The sequence below is a fragment of the Mustela lutreola genome, chromosome 3, assembly GCF_030435805.1.
Source record: "Mustela lutreola isolate mMusLut2 chromosome 3, mMusLut2.pri, whole genome shotgun sequence".
In the NCBI taxonomy this organism is placed as follows: Eukaryota; Metazoa; Chordata; class Mammalia; order Carnivora; family Mustelidae; genus Mustela; species Mustela lutreola.
Window position 1 is genome coordinate 170,912,981 of NC_081292.1, and position 19,382 is coordinate 170,932,362.

At 49.1% G+C, this 19,382-nt stretch overlaps 1 protein-coding gene across 3 annotated transcripts in view; it reads left to right on the plus strand.

Annotated features, from left to right (window-relative positions):
* NGEF (neuronal guanine nucleotide exchange factor) overlaps window positions 1–19,382 on the plus strand; it is a 100,085-nt gene that overhangs the window by 63,415 nt on the left and 17,288 nt on the right. For 2 of the 3 annotated variants that reach the window (XM_059167692.1, XM_059167693.1), the window contains 2 exons: window positions 2,016–2,158; window positions 8,078–8,385. In XM_059167692.1, coding sequence (XP_059023675.1) covers window positions 2,016–2,158; window positions 8,078–8,385 — 451 coding nt within the window. Of the gene's footprint in view, window positions 1–1,007; window positions 1,294–2,015; window positions 2,159–8,077; window positions 8,386–19,382 lie in introns of those variants that run through there. The other variant, XM_059167694.1, reaches the window with a different exon arrangement.

Genomic DNA, 19,382 nt, shown 5'->3' on the forward strand with positions numbered 1-19,382 from the left:
TTAATTTAATTTAAATGCCCAGTGGATGGAAGGTGCCCAGCACTATTTAGAGGAGGATTTTCCACTTTGCTCGGAACTCCACTCCCCATGCCCCCTGCATCCTCAGGAACCCGCCCAGGCCTACCAAAGGTGGCCGCTGTCCCGGAGAGCCCATCTGCAGCAGCAGGCAGGCTGGCTTCAGACAAGGACACCAAGGACTAGGCCAGTCGTCCTGCTGGATGAAAATCCCTCTAGATTTCCCTGTCACACCGGATCACTCACATTCCACTCGACTCCAGTTACCCCTTTCTGCTGGTTTTGCGTATCCGGAAGTGGACTGAACTAGCTAACTCGAAGGTGCAGACGGCAAGGGTCAATGTGACCAGGCAGGGTAACCGGATGGACGTTTGTGGGCACTTTGTGTCTCCTCTTCTCGCTCCTCCAGGCCCAGCCCCGGCCACCAGGCCCTCAGGGTCTCCGAGGGCGACCAGACCCGCAGGGAAGAGGCCCCCAGCGGGCCCCTTCTCCATTCTTTCTGTCAGGAGCAGGAGCGCAGGGTCTCTCTAAGACCCCAGTCTCTACCTCGGGCGCCTTTAGACAGCGGCACCTCTAGTGAGGACGCATTCCACCGAGGCGGGGGTCCCCCGGCCGGTGCCTATGGGGGCAGCAGAGGATGCGCTGCGTGGGCCGGGCGGAGGTTCGAGGCGTGTGGGGCAGGGGTCACGTGCCCCGTACCTTCCAAGTTCGCGGTGCGAGCTGGTGGGTGTGGGGCGCCAGAGGACGAGGAGGGGGCGCGAGGTGAAGACGCAGGTCGCCGACCCTCACCCATCCCGCCTGCCCCTCTCCCAAGGCGGGGCGCGGCCGCGGCTGGGGAGGGAGGTCCGGTCTGCAGTTGGCGCCCGCGGGGCGCAGGTCGCGCCCAGTCTGGGCTCCCCCGCCCCGCCGCCGCCCGGCCTCGCCCCCGCCGCGCGCACACCCTTCCCGCCTCCCCCCGTTGCCGTGGCAACCCGGAGCCTCCAGGCGCGCGCCCGCCGGTCCGCCCGCCTGCGGGAGCGCTCGGCAGCGGTGGCGGCGGCGGCGAGAGCTCCGGCTCGAGCGGCGCGCGGTGCGACCCGGTTCTGGAGCCCACTCGTCGCCCGCGGCCCGGCTCCGAGCCCCCGGCACGGCCCGCGACCCGGCCCCAGCGCCCTCCCGGCCGCCGGCCCCCATGGAGCTGCTGGCCGCAGCTTTCAGTGCCGCCTGCGCCGTGGACCACGACAGCTCCACCTCGGAGAGCGACGCGCGCGACTCGGCGTCGGGACACCTGCCGGGCAGGTGAGGACGAGCGGCCGTCGCGGCCCCGCGCGCCGCCCCCGCGTGCCTCTGCGTCCCCCCTCCCGCACGGCGGGGGACACCGACCCCCGCGGCCTAGCGCCCGCCCCCGTCTCCGCGGGCCCCGCCGCCCCCCACTCCCATCGGGGCGCGGATCGTGCAGCCTCGGCGCCCGGGGGTCGGGGGAGCGCCCCGGCTCCGGTCGCCGACGCTGGGGTCCCCTGCCCCCGGGCTCCTCCCGCGCCCTCTCCTGAGGCACTCTGGGCGCGCTCTTTCCTCTCGGCGCCCCCTCCCTGCGCCGCGTAGTCCTGGGACGCGAGGATCGGAGCCCGTAGGGCGTCGGGGGCCGCGGGGTCGTGTGACAGCGAATGGCGCGGGCTGAGCAGCGCCGGCTGGGATCCCGACCGCCGGACTCGTCGAGGCGGCCGGCCGGCGCCGGGGAGCGGGCAGGGCGCGCCAAGTTTCCGACGCCTGCTCTGGAGCTCCGAAAACATGAAGGTTTGGGGCGGGCTGATGTGGGAATGAATCACCCGGTTGCGCTCTGGTGCGGTGACAGAAGGGGCCTGTGGGGCCCGCCTGGTTGGGAGGGGAGGCGGCCGTTCGGCCTGACCGTCCCGGGTAGGGTTTGGTTGGTCAGGGCCCCTTGTGCGGACGCCACTCGAGAGCTGGCCAAGGTGCGTCGTTGCTTAAAAATAACCAGCCTTGCCCCGCCTTCTTTCTGGCAGCGAGTCGTCCTCCACCCCGGGAAATGGGGCCACACCCGAGGAGTGCCCGGCGCTCGCCGACAGCCCCACCACGCTCACCGAGGCCCTGCAGACGATCCACCCCATTCCCGCTGACTCCTGGAGAAACCTCATCGAACAAATAGGTGGGTGTTTCTGGCGGCCCAGGCCCTCACTGGGGAAATGCGGGTTCCTGGTGGACTCTGAGGGGCCCCCAGCTCCCGGGATGTCCTTGCATTTCCATGAGCAAAGGTAGCTGATGTGGCTGAGGAAGGTTTTTTGACATATTTGGCTGTAAATGGTTCTATAGGCAAAACCGTCACATTTCACTAGTGCTGCATAACTGGGCTTCAGCAGATGGGGTTCTGTCCTGCTCTGCCAGGTCTACCTGTCCAGTCCTTTCCTAGGGAGGGGTCCTCTGTCCTTTGGCGGTTTTGCCAAAAAGGCCAGGAGTGAGGTGCTGCTGGACCTTGCAGGAGGGGGTGCTGCCTGAGCGCCCCCCTCTCCCCCGGAAGACCTGGAGAAACAGCAAAGTCTTGAGAATGGTTCGTGCAGAGACCCAGGCTCAGGAAGAGGCCTGGGGGACTTGGCACAGGGGAAGGAAGGGTAAAGCAGAGGGGAGGCCAGTGTCCAAGAGGCCCCTAAGTTAGGAAGGCAAGCTTAGTTTCATCTACTCTTCCAGGAACGGGGCCTGAGGTGTGGAGCCCAGCCTGTGTGTGCGCCCCTTCCGCACAACTGCAGCCAAAGAACTGTGTGAACACAGAAAGCAGATCGAGAAGGTGTCCCAAGAACCTAAGCACTTGGATTTAAAAATTAAAAATTGCTAATGATGACATCCAACTCGTTCCCATCATAGTCACCAGAGGTGGCCATGAATGGGTAACACGGGTTCCATTCTTTGGGAAATGGGACCGGCTGCTTAAAAAATCTTTTTTCTTCTTCAGTGTTTTCAGAGCAGCCGGTGGTATATTCATTGAATTAAAATTCTGGGTTTGGAAATTCCCTTCCCTGAATACATCACTGATGTCCTCTACCCTAGACGTTCAGGTGGACGGAAGTGTCTTGAGTGGAAGTGGAGCTTCTGTTGCCCCAGGGGATCCGGCCTTCGGAAGATTTCCGGGGCCAGCCCGTTCTTTCCTGGAAAGGTTTTTCCTAACTGAACCCCGAGGGGAGCTGAGCCCTTTGCACAGCCGAGTGGGCTGAGCACACAGCACTGTGCTAACTCCAGGAATTTCATTGGCATCAGGCTGGCTGGTGGTGGTGATGGTGGCAGATTTGCCCTTTATTTGCTGGGGGAACAGAGAGGGGCTGAGCTGAAGACAGAGACTCCTCAAAACCTTTCTGTCCCACCTGTCTGGCGCATCATCCTTTGTGGGGAGGAAAGCCACCTCTGCCGTGGCAGATGCTGAAAACCTTGACTTCCAACCTCTTGAAAGGGATCCTGTGAGGCTCACGTTGGTGTCGTAACTGGGAAGGCCGTGGAGTGTGGGTGGAGAGCTCCCTGCCTCTGAAGGCTCCCCTCTGCATTGGGCATGTGGAGACAGGGCTCCTGGAGGCGGCTGGTCTTGGTAGGCTCCAAGCACAGGAGTGAAGCTGGTAGTCAGGAGGCTCCGGGCTCCAACCTGCACTCACGACAGCCATCATGTCCCCCATGTGGCCAAGCTTAGAGATTGACCTTCTGAGTGTTTTCTCCCACTGCCCCCTTCCAGTATCTGCTAGTATGATTGGTGAGTATCTCTTCCGGGCTCCTGTGCTCAACCCGCAGTAGTTGCTGGGTAGCTGTGATAGACGGATGACAACCCAGAGCTGTCCGCACCGTCTCACTTCCCTTGTCACAGACTTGGGGCCGGTGCCAGAGTCCCACAACAGCCCTCCCTGCTTTAGCTCTAGGAAGGAAGTGAATTCTTTGTCGGGTTATCCGGAAAGGACCAATTCCTACAACCACAGTAGAACGAAACTGGGAAGAAAGCAGAAAACGCGTACAGGCATGTTTGTATACCCCATGTTCGAGTGTGCAGGGCCTCCCACGGAGGCGGGGATGGGACAGTACACAACTGTCATTACAGACCACAGGCCTTGAGCCCCGGCTGTGGGTTTCGCATGCACATGCACGCTCTTATTGTCTCTGACCTAATAACTGCTTGACACATAGAAGGTGCTCACTAGAAAATAAATGACTCCCCCGCCCTTTATAGGCTTGCATTTGAGGGATTCAAAGAAAAAAAATGATTCTCCTTAGAAAGTGAGATTTTTTTTTAGTGACTCCAGGGGTTTTGGCCAGAGGAGCTGGGAACTTACCCTCTTCTGCAATGCATCGCAGCCAGGGCGGTACAAAACATTTTAAGTAGGAAAGATGGGAACTCGACCTTGTATATCTGCATGAAGGTACTATACCAGGTGCAAGACTTTACTGGTCAAGTTCATTTTCATATAAAGTTGTGCTTGCCGAACATACAAAATATAAGGTAGAAAAACATATTAAGAGAACAATGAGTACAGAACTTTAATCAGCTAACATGTAGTTCCTCGGGTAAAGCTACAGTATTAGTCTGAATTTCAAGACCAATAAAAATAAATAGGCTATGGAAAATGGTTACATAGTGTGTCAGATAACTCTTTGTAGTCACAGTAATGCCAGGAAAACTGATATTTAAATTCATATTCTAAATACTTCAGAAAGAGGTATAGAGTTTTAAGAAAATTCTAAAATTACTGGTATTGGGAATCTTTGGCTAAAAGTAACAGAATATCCAGCAAAGGTTGACTGTAAACAATGGCAGTGTTGTTTTTTTTTTTCATTTAGGGGTAGAAAATTCTGGAATTGGTTCATTCAGCCAAGCAGTGACCCACCTCCTTTCCCTCCACCATTCTCCACATTTGTGCTTCATGTCACGAAATGGTTGCCACAGCTCCAGGCATCACATCCCCAAGCAGCCACATGTAAATGCAAAAAAGAAAGGTTTTTCTTCAAGTGTCTACTGAGGAGGGACATTTTTTGGGAAGCCCTTCTCTCTCTCTCTCCACACCCAGTGTGGAGCCCAATGTGGGGCTTGAACTTACAGCCCTGAGATCAAGACCTGAGCTAAGAGTCAGATGCTTAACCAACTGAGCCACGCAGGCACCCTGAGAAGCCCTTCTCAAAGATGTAAAATGTCCCCTTACTCTCCTTGGCCGGGTTTTATCATGCTCATGTCTAAACACACCATTGGCAAGAGGGAGGGAAGTATCACGATATGTTGTTGTTTTTTTCCAAGTACTTTTGTTAAATTTGTTTCCTGACTTTCAGCATATACATGAGCAACCTGTACACTTTGAACTCAGAGATTAGGGCTGAGTGCTCTCTGTAAATCTTATAGGGCAGAGGAGGCCAGATTTTAAGGAAAATTTATATTGGATGTGAACATTTATTTTCTAAGCCTTGAACCTAATTTCTGTGATTTTTCTCTTGTCAAGGAAGTCCCTAAGGCTAAGCCATTATGCTACTGAGACAATGGGAGATCTCTAAAGAACAGTTTCTTTCTTGCTCATTTGTTTTGTTTTTTGTTTTCTGTTTTCCCTTTGGAGAAAGTTTCTGTTTATTTTTTATGTATTTTTATTTTAATTCCATATGATTACTGTACAATGTAATGTTAGCTTCCGGTGTATGATACAGTGTTACAGTAGCTTTTGATCAGTCATTGTTCACCCATGTCCCTGAGCACCCAAATGGGTCAGTGCCCAGAGAAAACCCCTCCCCTGCAAGCTGGGAACCCGGGGTGTGAGGGGACAGAGGAGAGGCAGCCATCAGTGTCTGCCACAGTGTGATTTCAGAATTAATATTTTCAAGCCGGCTATGCTCAATGCTGATATTTTTGTCTCTTGTCACCATATGGATCACACTGAGATGCTAGAGATAGTATTTACCCATGACATATGCCCACGATAGCATGTATAAGACATATTTTTGAGGAGTGCCCAGGTGGCTCAGTCACTGGGCTTCTGCCTTTGGCTCAGTTCATGATCTCAGGGTCCTGGGATCAAGTCAAGCGTTGGGCCTCTCTGCTCAGCAGGGAGCCTGCTTCCCCCTCTCTCTCTGCCTGCCTCTCTGCCTATGTGTGATCTCTCTGTGTCAAATAAATAAATAAAATCTTTTAAAAAAAAAAAAAGAAAAAGACATACTTTTGAACCGTCAAAATGATGCCAAATTAGACACTTTGGTGAAGTTTAGAAACAGCACCTTTTCCTAAAGCAGGCTTCACACCCAGGGTGGGGCTTGAACATGTCACCCTGAGATCAAGAGGCAGATGCTCTCCCCACTGAGCCATCCAGGCGCCCTGAAGCTGCATTTTTAAAAGGGGTTCAATTCAACAAATATTTGCATACCTGCTGGGGGGAGACTCATTCACACTGTAAAGTGAATCCAAGTCGATGCAGGGAAACTTGGTTTCTTTAAACCTCTGTAAACACTGTGGATCAGAATCACAGGAGAACAGTTGGTTCACGATCAGCTCAACAGTTGTGTCGTATTAAACCTCTCTCTTTATAGATCTTCAGTCTGGATTACTGCACTTAACAGATTACCTTCATGTTGTCTTCTGCCAGACTGAAACATTGCAAAATCACGGGATCTTAATTTTTTTAAGGAAACGCTGTGCTTACCATAAAGGCTTTATAATTTGGCTTATGGAGCACGGGAAGCTCACTAATGAGTGCCCCAGAACGGTTTTAGGGGACTCCCATTCGATATGGCCACACTCATCAAAGCTAGTCTGTTTTTCTATTCTCCCTTTGTCTCCTGTTTAGACATATTCAACAAGGAGGTAAGAAAGGAACGGTTGGGTTGCTGACCTTTAGACTGCATTGTAAGCGAACATGCTTTACAAAGGGTACGTTTATCCCAATTAGAATTTTCCTGGGAAAATTATCTTTGTTTTTTTAGGCAGACATGTCTGGGGCTCCTACTACTGCCCCAACCAGTACGTTTGGCTAGCTGCCTGCTGGACCTCTGCAGCTGGGGGCACCTTGGGAGTACCTGGGTCTCTCTGCTCCCCCCACCCCCCAGCACCAGGCAGTCCCAGGGACCCGACTTCTGCCATAACCGTGTTTCCTGAACCAGGCGTGTGACTCTATCCCTCCGCACACACCCCCGCCCCCACATGCAGTTCAGCCCTCCATCATCACCCCCTAGGGAATTAACACAGGATCTCTCTTCCTATCCACACCCACGCAAACATGGAGACCAGAACTGCTTGTCTGAGGTCTCTCGGGGCCTCTGTCTTGCCCATGGGATAGACTGCGACCTCCGTGGCATGGCAGTCAGATAAGACCTTAGAGGCCTGACCCCCTTCCCACCTGGCCCCCCCGCTCCCCTCCCCCCACTGCCTGGGCCTGGATCCCTCCGCTTGCCCCTGAGGCTTCTCTGTTGTGAAAAGACAGTCCCTCCACCACAAAACCAGGATGTCTGAAATGGGTTTTCCCTCCGGAGATCCTACATTTGTGCTGATTCATATGTACCCCCAAGTCTCCTTGGAGACTTAGAACGCATTTATTTTAAGTACATTTGGTCAGGAAAGTTAGTTTGAAACTGTAAAAGCAAAAAAGGGATGTTTCCCTTTTGAATCATAAGGCTGATGAACTATTGGTTTCTCCTTCAAAATGAGAATTTACAAGTACTCCCATTTCACAAATGAACATACTCGAATTTTAATATTGAAGCATTTAAGGCTAGGGAAAGCATCCCGTTGGGACGTCGAAACATAATCAGGACATTTCTGTCAACTGTGCACACTGGTTATTAACACATCAGGTTCTAGACTCTTGCTAACAAGTTTGCCAAGTATGTGTGGGGAAAGCGTATATTTGTGTGACCGGATTCTAGATGCGTTCAGGGATTTCTCTATTTGTTGGAAAGAACTTCCATCTGCTGATCATTCCCAAGAAAGAAGACAGTGGCAGTTCACTGGGCCAGGCGAGGGGTTGGCTTTCTGTTCTCAGAAGTGCAGCACCGAAGATTGACCTAGAGAGTGGGAAAGATCTTCCCCCTGAAATCTTTCCCTTTTCTTCATCACAACTCTATCTGATTTCAGGACTCCTGTATCAGGAATACCGAGATAAATCGACACTCCAAGAAATTGAAACCAGGAGGCAGCTGGACGCAGAGATACACACCAACGCTCATGGCTCCCCAGCCAGCGAGGAGACTCCAGAGGAGGATGAGGAGGAGGAGGAGGAGGAGGAGGAGGAGCCAGCAAGCCCACCCGAGAGGAAGGCTCTGCCCCAGATCTGCCTGCTCAGTAACCCGCACTCTCGATTTAACCTCTGGCAGGATCTCCCGGAGATCCAGAGCAGCGGGGTGCTGGAAATCCTCCAGCCCGAGGAGATCAAACTGCAGGAGGTAAAGGGCCGCCCCGGGTGGGAGCTCCTTTCTGAAGGGACAGGTGTTCCAGCCAAAGGAGGTGAGGCTTCCTCTGGGAGGGGAGGCGCCCCCCGCTGGCTCACCAGAATTCCTGGCAAGGTTTAGCCTTCCAGAATGCGCAGGGAAAGTCACATTATTTTACAGGCGACAAAAAATAGCTTGTTACCTTGTAAGGGAGCTCAGCCCAGTTGCTAGTGTTTGCAGCGGGCACACGTGAGCCTGGGGCCCTCGGTGACGCCGGCTGGCGGAGCCTGTGAAGGAAGTCGGTCCCCCGAGGTTCACATTCAGCGCTTTCTTCCGGAAGCTCGTAAAACCTGGGCGCGGGGACCTAGAGAAATGGTGCGGAACTTCCCTGCTTCTCTGGATGGTCCCGGTGGACCCTGCCCATCAGCTCGGCTGAAGCAAGAGCACTGGGTTGCCCAACGGCTTATTGCTAGCAGGAGGAATGATCCATGAGAAGGTTACAGTAATGGAAAGGGGGAGCTCAGAAATCTGCGTGCGCATTCCCGTGGGGCATAGTTTGCTTGGGTCTAGAGCGGCGGGAGCGCCTCGGATCCAGGGGAAGGGGAGAGAACGGTGGGGAGGAATGGTGACTGTGCACATGCGTGTTCCCCGTGGAATTCCAAAAGCGGAGATAGAGGGGAAATGAAGAGAATTGGTTCAGTGCCATGTCCTCGTCCATGCCCTGTCCCCCATACTCACACACCCCTTCAGAGCTGTCCTCGAACTTCTAGCCCCAGGAGTCCTGCCTTCTTTAACACCTCTCTGCCCTCCTCCCTCCCGCACTGCCATCTATAGGAACGTTTGCTCCTCTCCTGTATTTAAAAGTCAAAGTAACCGGCGCCCACTGCTCCTGACCAGGACTGAGGCTCCTGCCGACCAGGGTGCGAGTGCTGGCTGTTAGGGAAGACTTGGGGGGCGGGGACTGGATTTGTGCAGAGCTGCCTGCATGCATCCTATCTGGGAGGGTCTGGAGGGATCCGTGGCAACTTGACCTCCGTGGGACTTGGGAGCAGGGATTTGTAAATGGCTGCGTCAGGAGTTTCTCATGAAACATCTGAGTGAATAATGTGTAGTCACCTGTTCCCAATGTGGCTTCTCCTAGTTCTGTACAAAAACCCTGGAGGAGACACAAAGAAGCCACTTGTCCCCCAGCGGAAAGACGCACGTGGGGCACATCTCCACGGAGGCAGGGGGAGCCGAACTGAGAAAAGCAACTGTGTGGAAGGTGCCAGAACGCATGGATCTAGAAGTCCCCGTGCAGTTGTCCGTCCCTCCTGCCGAGGGGCACCCTCAGCTGCTGACAGGACAGCCGCCCCTAACCTTGGCTTTCCTGTAGGAGGAATTAGACAATACTGTTTTGTATTTGGCTTCTTTCACACAGTATTACCGTTACAGAGTGGTTGGTTTTGTTTTGTTTTTTGTTTTTTGTTTTTGTCCCCAGAATAAGGAAAAAAGACTAGTTTCTGGGGGAATACTTCTTTTTTACCTTGATAATTAGAGACGTAAAGATTTTAAGTCCTTTGGAAAGCTTAGAGATAAACCGTAAGCTTAAAAACATGGTATATGCCTTCTGTGACATACACAAAGCTAAAAGCAGAGAGAGCAGGGCCTTTGTTATAAAAGCAAACAGTAAAAAAGCCCCTGAAAAATCGCATAAAATAAGGCGGCAGAGTCAATAGCAAATGTATCAGTTGTAAACTGCTTGAATCCTCCATGGAAAGATAGAAATCCTCTAACTGATTGGAAATCTAGACCCATTATATTGTGGGGGGAATCCGGGATAAGTTAACGAAGGGAACGGGTCATTTTGTGTTATTAAAGGTATTCTTTACCTTGATAAAGGTATCACTTTATTTTTAAATGTTTTAAAATTAAGCTGCCTGTTAATAGGTTTTTATTATTTAAATGCAGTGCAGTAAATTAAATTAAATTAAAAATTTTAAATGCAGTGCAAACAGGTGCTGCTGGCCTTTTCTTGGCTCCTGGCTTCTGACCAAAGGACTCGCCAAGTCCGGCTTATCTCTCCTGAGGAAGGATAGTCATAATGCACCATCTGGTTTTGGGGTTCAGACATTTAGGAAGACTCTAAGATACAAAATCCTTATAGATCTTTATGAGGCTTCCCCCTGTATTTACACTTGTTCTGCTCAACAGCCCTTTGATTTCGATTTTGGTTGTAGCGCCGTAGAGCCTTCAGCTTAGTTTTCATGAGAACTAGTGTACCTTGAGCGCAGGGGCTCAAGTAAGAGCAAGGACAACACAGGCAGCAGCTCCCAGGTGGGGAGAGAAACGTGTGCGGGTGCTGCCTGGAGGGTAGCTGCTGCCCAGGGTGCTCAGCGGATCCCGCACAGCTTTGCTGGGAAACCGTGCCCTTGACTCAGCCAGTGGCCACTCAGGGAGACTGATTAGGGACAGCTTCGGTGTGCCCACGGGAAACTGGCTGGTCCAGAGGGAAATGCAGTTTAAATGGTGGACAGGGCACCTGTGGGATGCAGTCGGTTGGGCTAAGGTCATGATCTTAGGATTGTGAGAACGAGCCCCACTTAGGGTTCCAAGCTCAGTGTGTAGTCAGCTTGAGATTCTCTCCCTTTGTCCCTCCCGGTAGTCAGCTTGAGATTCTCTCCCTTTGTCCCTCCCGGTCCTGCCTGTGTTCTCCCTCTCTCTCAGATAAATAAATAAATTTTTAAAAATAAATAAATGCATGGTGGTGGACACTGCCAAGCTGCCACTCAAAAAGGCAGGACAGATTTCATACGACAGCAAAGCCTCCCAGCCCGGTTAGTTGATTTCACGTTTATTCTCATCTGCCCAACTGCTGGATGAAATATCCTATCTCGTTTTATCCTGAGGGTTCTTGATGACTTGTAAATTGGGCATCTTTTCATATGTATATTGGCTGTTTCCACTTCTTTGTCTATGAATAGCCTGTTCTTATCATTTGCCCTTTTTCTAAAGGGTTGTTTATGTTTCTCTTCTTAGTGGATGGCAGCCTTTTATAAATTCTGGCTATTACATTCTTTTAATATGTTTATTTAAAATGTTTAAAATGTTTTCTTTCCTCCAATAGTATAGGAGAAGTGAGGTAGCAAGGGTTTAAATGCCAGTTGTGCTACTTCTTAGCTGTGTGACCTTGGGTGAGTTACTTAACCTCTCTGTGCTTTTGTTTCCTTATCTGTAAAACCGTGATAATCCTAGTACCTGCATCCCAGGGTTGTGAAGATAATGAGTTAAGAAGATAAAGAGCAGGACAGACTGACTTAAGTGACTTTATTATTAAATAAGGAATAAGTACAAAATTAATTGAACTCAGAGGTCTGCTCTGAGACATTCAGGGGGAAATACACACAAAAACACAGTCCTAAGGAAAGCAGTTAGGGTGGAGATCAAAAGACACCACATAAACTGGTGATGAGATGCATGCCTTCCTAGGAAAATAGAAGCTACCAAAAATTGACTCAAAACTAAAAATGTTCTAAACACCAAAATATATGCCAGGTAACCAGAAAGATTTACAAAAGAGATGTTGTACCCAGATTGCTGAGTTGTGCCAAGTGGTCAAAGCACAGAGGAGTCCCTTGTCCCTTGGAGTAGTCTGGAGAAACATTGGGCATGTTTTGTATCTGTGTCCCCCTAAGTCACCAGCCACATGTGACTTTCGAGCGTTTGAAATATGGTTGGTGCAGCTGAGGAACTGAACGTTTAATTGTATGTCATTTAAACTAACTTCCATTTCAGGAGCCACAGGTGGCTACTATGTTGGTCAAAAAATATCTAGAGCAGGGATCATCCCTTCTTAAAGTACCTAGCACAGTGTCTCAAGAACAACATTATGACATCTGGGACAGAATCATTCTTTGTCGCGGGGGATGGGGGGGTCTCCTGTGCATTGTAAGAGGTTTAGCAACATCCCTGCTAACAGATGCCAGTAGAACCCTATCCCCAGTTGTTACAGCCGAAAATGTCTCTAGACCTAGCTGGCTGTCCCCTGGGGAGCAAAAGTAGTTCCTGATGGAGAACCACTATCTTATAGAAATAAAAATTTATACAGAAACCTGGACAAGAGGGACGCCTGGGTGGCTCAGTTGGTTAAGCAGCTGCCTTCGGCTCAGGTCATGATTCCAGCGTCCTGGGATCGAGTCCCACATCGGGCTCCTTGCTCAGCAGGGAGCCTGCTTCTCCCTCTGCCTCTGCCTGCCACTCTGTCTGCCTGTGCTTGTTCTCTCCCCCTCTCTTTCTCTGATAAATAAATAAAATCTTTAAAAAAAAAAAAAAAAAAGAAAAGAAACCTGACAAGAATGTTTATAGTAGCTGTATTCATCATAGCCCCAAACTGGGAACAACCCAAATATCCTTTAATAGACAGATAACCAGACACTAGAAGGTCCGTACAATGGCCCAAGACTTAGTACTAGAAAGAAGATCTATGGATGTACGCAGCTAAGGTCAATTTCAAAGGCATGTTGCTGAGCGAAAGAAAGCAGAAGGGTTACACACTATGTGTTCGCATCTGTAGGACCTTCTGAACAAGACAAAATTACAGTGACAGAGACCAGATCCAGGGTCACCAGGGAGAAGGGTGGGGAGGGTGTGCCTGGAACAGGATGGCACAGGGGACTTTTTTAGAGTGATAGACCTACGTCATGTGTCCTGGTGACAGTGTGATTATAAGGATCTATACCTGTGTTAAAATTCATAAGAGCTGTGCATCCAAATGTCAGTTTTACTGCATTTTTATTTAAAAACTAAAACATTATAAAAGGGGAGGGGCAAGGAAAAGAAATAGGTTGACGGTCCTCATTCTGTTCAACCTAATCAAGTAAGCGCTCTTTCCCACACAACCCCCAAAATAAAACCTAGATCTGTCTCACTGTGACGTAAGGCAAAAATTTACATAAAACACAAGAAAATCAAATCTGGAGGTACATTAGAAGAATAATGTACGTTGAGAAGCTCTTGGGTGGCTCGGGCAGTTAAGCATTTAAGCGTCTGCTTTCAGCTCGGGTCATGATCCCAGCATCGGGGGATCAAGCCCTGTGTAGGGCTCCCTGCTCAGCTCGGAGTCTGCTTCTCCCTCTGCCCTTTCTCCTCCTCCCCCATACTCGTCCTCTCTCTCTCTCTCCAATAAATATATAAAATCTTTTTAAAAAGAAGGGGGAAAAAAAGAATAACATGCTTTGAGCACCTATGCATGAATGCAAAGACGGTATAAAGTTTGGGGCCAAAATTCATCATATTAATAGGCCAGAGGAGAAGAACACCCTAAGCGTCTCCTTCTCAAAGACCTCTAAAAGGGAAGTAGCCCATTTATTTCCATCCAAACAAAACTCAGGATACTTTCTGAAATTTATAAGGAGTGTCTTAGGTCTATATCTCAAGATCACATTTCATGAAGAATTGTTGGTGACAATAAAGGCAAGACAGGGAAGCTTGCTAAATGCTGATGTTGGTCTAGAAGTTCTAGCCAGTCCAGCAAAATAAGGAAAGAAATAAGAGATAACCGTAAAAAAGGGCAGTCAGAGACATCCTTACCTTCTAGTGATGGCTCCCTACTTATAAATCTGGAGGGGGTCACAAGTATTGGATCTTTATTAGGCATTTCGGGGAGATGGCTGATTCTAAGATAAACTTGCAAAACTTAGTTGTTTTAGCAGGTATCAGCAAACCCAGGTCTTGATCAGTTAGTGAGCTCTATCGACAAGAAAGATGAGTATCCCAAAGAAAAATGGACAAAACAATTCTCAGGAAAACTGCAAGTGGCCAGTGATTAAATTTTAAAAAAAGGTGGGGGGAAATCAAACTCACTGGTTTAATCAAAGAGGTCCAAATTAAAACAACATTGAGGTACAAGCATTTCAGGTGGCAGAGACTTTTAAATGTAAATATATTTAAAATGTGTTGTTGGGGGATTTTTCAATGAATATTTCAAACAGTATTTCAAACAGCTGATAGGAAAAAAAAATAGCTAAATTTGCACCAAACCCTTACAGCGGCGGTATGTTTGCCCACTGTCTAGTGTTACTATTCCTAGAAATTTATTTTGAAAAATAATCAGAAAAGTGCACAAGTACTTATTTATTAGGATGTTTATTCCAGCAGAAATCAGGGGGAGAATGGCAGGAAGAACCTGAAATGTGCAGATAGGGGAATTATTTAGTAGGACAGTGTACAAAGGCAAAACATGTAATAAGCATGTTTTCAAAGGATAAACTGGGTGAATATGTACACCACATTGAGTTTTTAAAAGGCAGGCTAGAGGGGCACCTGGATGGGGGATTGGTTGGGCTTCTGACTCTTGGTTTCCGCTGAGGTCATGATCTCTGGGTTGGTAGTAGGCTGAGGTCTATGATGGCCGGCTCTGGGCTACACAGTCTACTTTGTGGCTCTCTCTCCTCTTCTGCCCCTCCCCCTACTTCCTCTTTCTAAAATAAATAAATAAGATCTTTTTTTTTTTTTTTTTTTAAAGGCAGGCTAGAACATTCCATCTATAGTAGAATTGGCATGGGAAATAGATGTAATAAATTATGTTTTTGTCATTTCCAATGGATCTGATAGAGACATTTCAATAACTAGGGTTACCTAACAATAAATAGAGTCATATGCAATTACAAGTCACAAGGACACACAGGCTTCCATGTGTCTTGCTCTAAGTCTTTATGGTCTCACTTTTTTTTTTTTTTTTAAGATTTATTTATTCGAGAGAGAGAGAGCACGCATATGCACACTCCCCACCCCCAACACCCACGTGAGCTGGATGAGGGTGGGGTGGGGGGAGGAGCAGAATGGGAGGGAGAGCATCTCAAACAGACTCTCTGCTGAGTGCGCACCTGGTCACAGGCCTGGACCCCATGACCCTGAGATCATGACCTGAGCGAAAACCAGGAGTTGGACATTTAACCCACTGAACCGCCCAGGCTCCCTAGGTCTGATTTTCATGTTTATTTTTCTAAAAGCTTAATGTGAGTGTCTATTTTGTTAATATTTGGCAAGGGACACAACAGTGAGATCTTCAGATTTTTTTGTTCCAAAAAATCTGACTTTTGCATTAGATCTCATTTATCAAAGCAAGTCAGGCAACTTGTTCCCCAAGCTCAATCTGTTGTTGGAACATCTCTTTCTCCTGAGTTACAAAAGCAGCAGGTTGCAGTGAACTACTGTTCACACAAGGAAAATACCCCCCAATGATGGCCTTTTGGTAGGCCCAAGTCTTAGTCAGTCATTGAAGAGTCAGGATTGAAGAATAAAATTGCATGTTTTTTTCCTTTTCTAAGTAAAAATTAGGTAGCTAATATCGAAACATGTTGTCTTAGACATCGGGTAGGATTTTCTTGGTTTCATTTTTGTTTTTTAAACTTAACTCTGAAGCTCTTGCTTCCCACCCCCCTATTTGGAATGGTGTTGGAGTTACTGTCTGAGAACACAACAGTTTGAGAAATAACCAGACATACATTCAAATGACAAGGTTTGGGCAGGAAGCGGTGGTAGAGGAAGTAGGGCGTTCAGTGAGGCCCCGGGTGTGGGGGGGGGGATGCAGCCCCCCCCCCCCCACCAAAGCGGTGGACCACAAAATGATCCTGAAAAGAGACTGAAAAGCAAAGACGAGGGACCAGAACTGGGGGAGGGATCAGGCATCTCCCTGGAAGAAGCATCGGACAGTACTTGATTCTCACCAGCTAATGCCGGGGTCCTGAGAGATCATGGAAAACCTGCAGGGGCTGTCCCCAGCAGGCCCTGGGAGTGGTCACTCCTGCGGCTGGCGTGGCTTGCGTCCCCAGCCAGCGCCCGGAACCTGTCGAGGCAAACAGGATAGAACAGACAGACTTGCTCTCTGGTCCCTGATCCTGGTGAGCTGGATGTGCTGGAAAAGTGAGCGGGAAAAGCTAGTTTGAGTATCTCCAAGGAGACAAGGTCACACAGACGCTCCTGTGGGGCAGCCTGCGCAGGCTCGTCCTTACCTGCAGCAGGACAGCCCTGACATGCCCAGACAGGACCTCCAGCTTTGTCCTGTCAGGGACCCTGTCGTTATCTGGCACAGCCCAACTAGGGGATCTGTCAGGATCTCCTATAGTCTGAGTCAGCTCAGCCCCCAGAACGGGACAGGTTTTTTTTTTTTTAATTTGTTTTTCAACCCGTTTCCACAACTTCAAATGTTAAGGTACTTTTTGTTTTTTTAAGATTTTATTTATTTATTTGACAGAGGTCACAAGTAGGCCGAGAGTCAGGCAGAGCTGGGGGGCGAGGAGCAGGCTCCCTTCTGAGCAGAGAGGCCGATGCGGGGCTCGATCCCAGGACCCTGAGATCATGACCTGAGCCCAAGGTAGGGGCTTAACCCAGTGAGCCACCAAGGAGCCCCAGTACTTTTTTTTTTTTTTTTAAGAAAGCTATCCATTTTAGAAGAAAATTATGGGTTTTTAATATGATGTACTTTTTAATTTTTTTTTTTGAAGATTTTTATTTATTTGACAGGGAGAGACACAGAGAGAGGGAACACAAGCGAGGGAGTGGGAGAAGGAGAAGCATGCTCCCTGCTGGGCAGGGAGCCTGATGCAGCCCGATCCCAGGACCCTGGGATCGTGACCTGAGCCCAAGGCGACCCTTAAGGACTGAGCCACCCAGGTGCCCTTCATATGATGTACTTTTTTTTTTTTTTTTTTAAGATTTTACTCATTTATTTGACAGAGATCACAAGTAGGCAGAAAGGCAGGCAGAGACAGAGGAAGATGCAGGCTCCCTGCTGAGCAGAGAGCCCGATGAGGGGCTTGATGCGGGGTTCGATTCGGGGCTCAATCCCAGGACTCCAGGATCATGACCTGAACCGAAGGCAGAGGCTTTAACCCACTGAGCCACCCAGGCGCTCCCATATGATGTACTTCTATCAAGAAATTAAATCATGAGGGCGCCTGGGTGGCTCAGTGGGTTAAGCCGCTGCCTTCGGCTCAGGTCATGATCTCAGGGTACTGGGATCGAGTCCCGCATCGGGCTCTCTGCTCAGCGGAGAGCCTGCTTCCCTTCCTCTCTCTCTGCCTGCCTCTCTGCCCACTTGTGATCTCTCTCTGTCAAATAAATAAATAAAATCTTTAAAAAAAAAAAAAAAAAAAGAAATTAAATCATGAATATTATTTAGCTCACCAGCCTTCGTGGAACCACGCCCTTGTCTCTTTAGGATAAAGCTTAACCATTCCGTAAAGGAGTCTCTGGTCGGAGAGGAAGGGACTCTGCCTGTGATTTAACACAGACAGGAGCCATCACACAGAACAGACAGCTCCTGTCCTATGACAGACACCTGTAACTTCTTCCAAAAAAGACATGTTAGCATTTGTCATTTTTTTAAAAAAGATTATTTATTTATTTATTTATTTGATAGAGATCACAAGGAGGCAGAAAGGCAGGCAGAGAGAGAGGGAGAAGCAGACTCCCTGCTGAGCAGAGAGCCTGATGCGATGCGGGGCTGGATCTCAAGACCCTGGGATCATGACCTGAGCAGAAGGCAGAGGCTTTAATCCACTGAGCCACCCAGGCGCCCCAGCATTTGTCATTTTTAAAAGGAATCCTTTGGATAAATGATTTATGTATCTGATATAAAGTACAAAAAAAAGGAGTAAATGCTTTACAGTGAAAAAGTCTCCTCTGGGCCTGACACGCCAGGGCCAGCGTCTGCATGTCACACAAACAGTGAACCTGCTATTAGATTGTTCTGCCCCCTGCTTTCTTTTTTAACTTGGTAGAACATTTTGAAAATCTTTCTGCACCAGCCCAAATGGACGCCCATTCTTTTTCCTTTTTTTTTTTGTTTTGTTTTGTTAGCTTTATAGATCTCTCTTGTCTTTGATGTTCCATAATTTATTTAACCAACCCCCATTGATGGCCATTTGCAATTAGAAATATTGTGGATCAGGGTGCCTGGGTGGCTCAGTCAGTTAAAGCTCTGCCTTCAGCTCAGGTCATGATCTCAGGGTCCTGGGATCCACCCCCCACATAGGGCTCTCTGCTCAGCGGGGAGCCTGCTTCCCCGCCCCCGCCTCTCTCTCTGCTTGTGATCTCTCTCTCTCAAATAAATTTAAAAAAAAATTTTTTTTTTTGAATGTTGAGGATTAAGAACATTGCGTGTAGCGTTATTTAAGACTGAAATCCACACAGTGGAGTTCTATGGGAATTGCCAGTGGAACTGTGGAGTTAAAAGTTACCTGCTCTTCTAAATCTGGTGAAGATACCATCTTCACACTTCGGTTTGAGGGTGTGGGCTCAGCACCACCATTGTACGTTAGCCAATCATTTTGTCTTGAGCAATAAGCTAGATCATGAATGATATCTTGTGGGGTTTTTTTTTTTTTTTTTAAGACTTTATTTATTTATTTGACAGAGAGAGATCACAAGTAGGCAGAGAGACAGACAGAGATGAGGAGAAGCAGGCTCCCTGCTGAGCAGCAAGCCCAATGCAGGACTCGATCCCAGGCCCCTGGGATCATGACCTGAGCCAAAGGCAGAGGCTTAACCCACTGAGCCACCCAGGGGCTCCTTTGTTGTGGTTTTAATTTGCATTTCTCTTACCCGTGAGTGAGGCTGAACATAGTTTCAAGTTTTAAATTTTAACCGACTTTAGTGTACATTTTTTCTTTTCTTTTCTTTAAGATTCTATTTATTTATTTGAGAGAGAGAGAGAGAAGGAACACAAGCAGGGGGAGGCAGAGGGAGAAGCAGGTTTCCTGCAGAGCAGGGAACCCAGTGTGGAGCTCAGCCCCAGGACCCTGGGATCACGACTTGAGCTGAAGGCAGTTGCTTAACCGACTGAGCCACCCAGGCATCCCTAAGTGTAAACTTCTTCATAAAACATCTTACTAAACCAGGTCATCTGGAGGAAATGTAACAGTGGGTGTTTGTGACATGTGTGGCCCTTGCAGAGGATTGGGTTTGGACTGCTGGTGGTGTGGGCGGCACTGGGCCCCGAGGGCCTGCCAGCAAGCTCAAATTTCATACGT